This window comes from Falco naumanni, chromosome 2 (genome assembly GCF_017639655.2).
Source record: "Falco naumanni isolate bFalNau1 chromosome 2, bFalNau1.pat, whole genome shotgun sequence".
NCBI classification, from domain to species: Eukaryota; Metazoa; Chordata; class Aves; order Falconiformes; family Falconidae; genus Falco; species Falco naumanni.
The window spans coordinates 82,726,137-82,732,316 of record NC_054055.1 but is presented as its reverse complement, the minus strand read 5'-3'; the positions used below and the strand labels follow the sequence as shown (position 1 = coordinate 82,732,316).

The 6,180-nt window shown below is 45.6% G+C and overlaps 1 protein-coding gene across 1 annotated transcript in view; it reads left to right on the top strand.

Moving 5' to 3' along the window:
• The first annotated feature begins 5,450 nt into the window (after nt 1–5,450).
• Nucleotides 5,451–6,180, top strand: part of LOC121084104 (amine oxidase [flavin-containing] A-like) — a 37,818-nt gene continuing 37,088 nt past the window's right edge. Inside the window, exon 1 of the mRNA XM_040585274.1 lies at nt 5,451–5,601. Coding sequence (XP_040441208.1) covers nt 5,556–5,601 — 46 coding nt within the window. The 5' untranslated portion in view covers nt 5,451–5,555. The remainder of the gene's footprint in view (nt 5,602–6,180) is intronic.

Genomic DNA, 6,180 nt, shown 5'->3' with positions numbered 1-6,180 from the left:
TTTACCTAGGACATTAAACTCATAGTAGTTGACCTTTTCCTCATGGTTTTAAGAAAACTCCTTACATGCATTTGCTTATTTTCCCTATTCCTATCAAAATTTTCCCAACCCCCAAATGCAGCGCAGTCACATGAATGATGCCTTCTGCATCCAGCACTGCCAAGGGAACCAATGTCTATGGAGTGCTGCAGGGGAGGGAAAGCGAATCAGTAGGTCTAGTGTTGATCGGTCACTGAAGAGCAGAAACCCTGCCAGTGATGGGGGCTGGCTCACAGCACCCCACTCCTCATGTGCCTCTCCACATCCCACTGCCACCATCTTGCACTGAGGACAGGTACCACACCAGAAGGTCTGTTGGACGCTCAGTAATTGAGGGAGTGGGAAACATGGGTCAAGGAGAGGGTGAACAGTGAGGTTTTATTGCCTGTGTTTATATTTCAGAAGACTCCTGGTTGGGGTTATACGGTAAAATGAACTAATCAAATGTTAATAGCCATGAGTGATGATAACTTGCTTCAAGGTGATTATTCATTGATTAGAGTTTAGTGTGGTGCCTGAAATAGAGCTAGCCAGGAAGCATGAAGTTGCTATAGTTGTTGAAAACACACCAGTAAAAATTAATAGTGATGAATAAAAACGTCACATCCATCTTTGTGTACAAAAGCATTTTTCATACAAGCGAAGACTGTTTCATAATATCAGACTGGTGATTGTTTTCTGATATTTTTGGATACACACCTAAGTAAGAAAGTGGACTTTCTTAGTCAATTAAAATACCCATTAATACTGTACAATACCATTCACAGCTTACCAATTTGATTCTTACCGATTTTTACCAACATGTTGTACAATTTCCTAATGAGTCCCCTGCTGGAACCATTCCAGTTAGTCTAGATAACTACCTACTTGATGGACCAGAGAAAGGCAGAGAGGTTGTATGAACATCCCCTAGGGGACTCAGTGAGGACATGAGATCATGTTTAAGATTTATTGTATAGTGTCATGTTTTTAATGCTTCTTGAAATACCTCCAACGGAAGACGTTGAGAAAGATTTGTTCCAAAAGAGGAAAGCATCCAGGGTGCCCTGCAATGGGAGAACGGCAACCGGTACAACCTGGAGGCATGCAAAATTCCAGCTCAATATGAGGAAAAAAAGGTCCACTGCAAGGGTAGTCAAAGCCTGCAGCCTAGGCAGGTTATGGAATCTCCATCCTTGAATGTATTCAAACTAGACAAGCCCTGGATCTGCCTTGGGCAGGAGGCTGGACTACCCCTTCCTTGCTGTTTGGGAACATGAGTTTTCTCTCTTTCCTCTTTCTAAAAACCCTTGGGGACACTATGATCTGGGGTTGGTTGTTTGGAATTTGTTTCAGAGGAAAGTGCTCTAAAGCCCAAAACATTTTACAGAACATTTCATTTTTATTTTACTCATGGTGTACAACATTGTCTATTTCCATGTGTTACATGGTCTTCTATCATTTCCACTACTGATAAAGTTCTGGGGAGTAAAAAAAACCCCAACCAACCACTCTGTAAACATCATTAACATTGTAAATTAATTGATGACCCCAGATTTAGCATAAGATAGTCTAAGATACTGATCCAAAATAGAAAACTGTCCTTAGGAAATACACCTACAGCTGAGGTTTGAAGTTACTCCATACCATGCACACTGTTGCCCAAGAAAGGGGCTCCCAACAGAAGTACCGTGTCTGATGTTTGGAAGAGTTTGAGTTATTTTTCAGTTTTTCGTATTTCAGCTTGATGTAACCCAGAGTACTAAACATATAATTACCAGAATTAAAATGTGTGTGAATGTAAATTTATGTGAATCAAGCTTTGCAAAAGGCTCTGATACTCTCTGGAAAGCTCATCTTTGTGCCTGCAGAGTAGAGTGCTAATCAACACAGATGATGAGTTAATGGCAAAAATTTCAGCTGGCAGTAACTCTTGAGATGGCATGTTCTAGGGTATTTCAGATAAGCTCTGTTGATATCATTAAGATACAAAAATGATATGACTTGAGAGGTCGTTAAGTGGTGGTAATTATGACCTTAGTAATGATAATCAGTCTTCTAGCAATAATGCATTCTTGCCTTACAGCACTTAAGTTCTATTTACCTGTCAAAAGACATTCATAAAACAAATAACTAAAAAATTATACTGTATACATGAACAATAGATAATGTTTTTTTCTTTTGACAAAAACATTTTATTTTACTACCAGGGTGCTGGGTTTTTTTCTTTTGTGTTCCAGTTTTTGGATGCATTGGCAAAACAGCTAACAGTGAAAACAGGAAGGAATGTAAAACATCTGTGTCTTCCACAATAATTATGACTGATTTTACTCATCATTTGGGGTAGTGATCAGACATAAAATAACACGTAACTGTGACTATTGGTGACATGACCTGAGAAGTTTGACTTCCTTACATCAGCAGTTGGCAAAGCTGAAAGCAAAACACTTGTAGTACAATAAAGGACTCGGTGATGACACTTACCTTTGGTTATTTTTCTTCACATTCTTTGATCAAGAAATTGATGCATTTTTGCCCATTCTTGGAGCTACCTGACCATTTTTATTGCTGCTGACACAGCTGTGATCTCAACTGAAAGCCTTGCTCTGGATGTTTCACTGTATTTCTCAGTAACTTTCAGTGCTTTTTTCCTGGTAAATGCAAAAGTCAGTGTCAGTCCTGTGACCTTCTATACCTTCACATTAATGATCACGCATATTCTGCAAGCTCAGCAAATTACTAGTACAACTCATTCACTGAATTATTTTTATTTATTATTTTCTTTATTTTCTGCTGATTTCTAAACATATTTCAAATTCCTTTTTGAAAACATGGTCAAAACATTTAGGAAAGAAGGATCACTCTCAATATGACACACCCTTCCTTCCCTGCTTCTTCCATTTTCAGCAAGTCCTCAGCAAACCCCAATGGACCCAGCTGAGAGGTTAACAAGATCTCCTTGACTATCTCCCATTGGATTCAGCCCATTGTTCTCAAGCAAGGTTTTGGCATCTGCTTGGGCTTTTTCCTAAATCCTCAGTGTCTGCAGGTCTATACAAGTTGAGGCATAATTATTCTGAAGCCTCTTATTTGTATCATACAGATGGTAAGGGCTTAGCAGTTACGTGGTTCTGACAGCCATTGCTACCCCTGGAGGCTGCTAATGCCAGAGATAATCCTTGGTAGCCCCTTAGATACTATTTCCGTCCTTACTTCAAGAGCTGAGGATGCCACAATTTGTACAATTCACACTTCGACATCATCTCTCATGGTTAGAGCTGCTCTAGGTAAAACCACTTCAATTTCCATTGCTCTTTAACAAGCCTGTTGCAGCTTTAAGCACTAGAGATTTTTTGGCAAGCTTATCTACCAGCAAGTTATCTAGAGAGACACAAGTTTCCTGTTCTTATCACAGAGGATGTTTTTGTTGTTTTCCTCCAAACTTGGCTTCTGGATTATGTGGGAGGTGCTGCCTGGTGAAGCTTTTTATTTGGCAGATTCCCTGTGACCTGCTCACTGAGGCCAGCAGAGCTGTGGGAGCCGGTATCTTTATACACCCTCAAGAGGCAAAGACTTTTTTCCCCATAAGCACAAATGGCTGGTGGCACATTGCATTTTCTGTTTTGGAATCCATATCGCTCTCACAGTCTTGGACTGTCCCCTTTTTGCTCACTTGCAAGCAGCAGCAATCTTGGTGATAATGAGCTTCTATGTCAGCAGACAATCTCTCAGAGCAGTAGAGATCTTGTTCTTATTATGCTAAAGCACCTGGCACTTGTGTGTCTGCAGCTAGTACAACACACTTGATTAGCACTGCACATGTACTTTACTTTTTTAGAGTACCTGGGTTCATTTTTGAAGAAGGTCCATTATTCTGCCTCTCATATAGTTGCTTAGGGATTTCGCAGATGTTTTTGCACTCAGTCATTGCGGTCATAGAACCATAGAATGGTTTGGGTTGGAAGGGATCTTTAAAGGTCCTCTACTCCAGCCCCCCTGCAGTAAGCAGGGACATCTTCAACTAGATGAGGTTGCTCAGAGCCCCGTCCAACCTGGCCTTGAATGTTTCCAAGGATGACGCATCTACCACATCTTCGGGCAACCTGCTCCAGGGTTTCACCACCCTCATGGTAAAAAAATTCTTATTTACATCTAGTCTGAATCTATCTTTGTTTAGTTTAAAGCCATCACTGCCTGCCCTGTTGCTTAGGCTCTTTTAAAAAGTCTGTCCCCATCCTTCTTATAAGTCCCCTTTAAGTACTGAAAGGCTGCAATAAGATGTCCCCAGAGCCTTCACCTTTCCAGGCTGAACAACCGCAACTCTCTCAGCCTGTCCTCATAGGAGAGGTGCTCCAGTCCTCTGATAACCATTGCACTTGATAATCTTAAAGGTCTTTTCCAACCTAAATGATTCTATGATTCTATGATAATTTTTATGGCTCTTCCCTGAACCCACTTCAACAGGTCCATGTCTTGCTTATTTGGCACAATTAGCACAAATGAAAAGTCTTAATTTTTCCCACTGTAAGAGAGCCAAGGCATTTCCAAGGACACTGAGTGTGTATTATTGCACTCTGAGTTCTTTGGTCCTACCCAGGTATGGCATATGATTGCAGAACTGGGCAACTCTCAGAACTTGTATCAATATTTACATGAAGTAGCATTAGGTTTTTCTGTAATAGTGTGAATCGTAAAGGTCTTCTGTGCTTACTTGGAAGGGGATGGACAGGCTCTCTGTTTTTTCTACTTAGCTTCACAAAGGTGACATTTACACTTTGGCAATAAAAATTGTATGAGCTGTAAAATGCATGAAAAAATCACAACCGCCATGTATTTCAGAGCAGTAATAGCAGCTAAGTACAAACAAAATTGGTATTTTGGCAAGCAGTTATTATCCCAGGCATCATCTTTGGGAAGCTACTTTCATGCAAAGGTTAACCCTTCATTCCCTGGCTCACTGACCAAGTGCAGTTTGATCCTAGTCCAAGGTGAGGCTTGTATACTGCTGCAACCTGTGACACTCCAGCTCCACCGCTCTCCTCCCACACTCAGTGCTAGCAGACTTGCTAAATAATAGCAAATAAAAAGGGGTTGGTGAGCGCAGGCTGGTAGAGCTGCTGCATCCCGCAACCGGCACGCTGTCGCCTATCTGCCCCCAGCCCTTCCGTCGCACCGGGGACGGGCTTGTGCGAAACCGAGCCGGCACCGAGCCGGGCCCAGGCCAAACGCGCGCTCGGAAGCAGCGTCTGGCGGCGCTTTGTCCCGAGCGGCCCCCGCCGCCCTCCTGCTCCGCCGCGGCCTCGCACCGCCCCGTCGGGCCGCCCCGGGCGTGGGCGGAGGGTCGGGGGCGTGGCGAAGCGAGGCCCCGCCTCCCCCCTCAGAGCGTCCATTGGTGGAGGTGGCGTGGGGTCCCGCCCAGGGGCGGGCCCGGGGCGGGCGGGACGGCGCGGGACGGCGCTGTCCGCCCGTCAGAACCGGGTGGGGGCCGCCGCCGCCGGCACCGGAGGGAGAGAGCGGACGGGACGGGGGGCAGCGACATGGCTGAGAAATACGATGTGGTCGTGGTCGGAGGCGGCATCTCAGGTGGGTCCGGTAGCGGTGCGGCCACCGCGCCGCCGCCGGCCTTCGCCGGGGCATCACCGCGGAGCGGTCCCAGAGCCTGCCCCGCGCTGCGGGGGGCGGCGGGGCCGGGGCGCGCCCGGCTGGGCAGCGCGGGGCCTGGCGCGGCGGGGCCGGCGGCGGCTTGTCCCCGCGGCTGGCCTTGAGGCTCGGGCGGTGGTCTGCAGGGGCAGCAGACTTGGGGGAAAAAACGGGGGAAATTATCCGGGTCGGCGGTTCGGGGCGTTTTTGCTGGTGCTGGCGCGGGTTTGTGCGGCCGGCCCGTCTGGGGGCTGCGGGAGCACTGGCAGTGTGAGCCCGCAGGTGCTGGAGAGTGCAGGGGTACAGCCTGGGATCTTTGCATCCCAATAAAGACAGGGTTTTGAAGTTCTGGTTTCTTTAGGTTGGCCTTGCAATTGTATTATTTTGATAAATACTGCAGAAACATAGCTGGAAATATCTGGAAAAACAGGTTAAATCTTGTTACTATGAGAAGAGCTGTACTACAGCCAGCCAGATGCCCCCAGTGCGATGGACTTATCACACTTTACTAGGAAATACTTC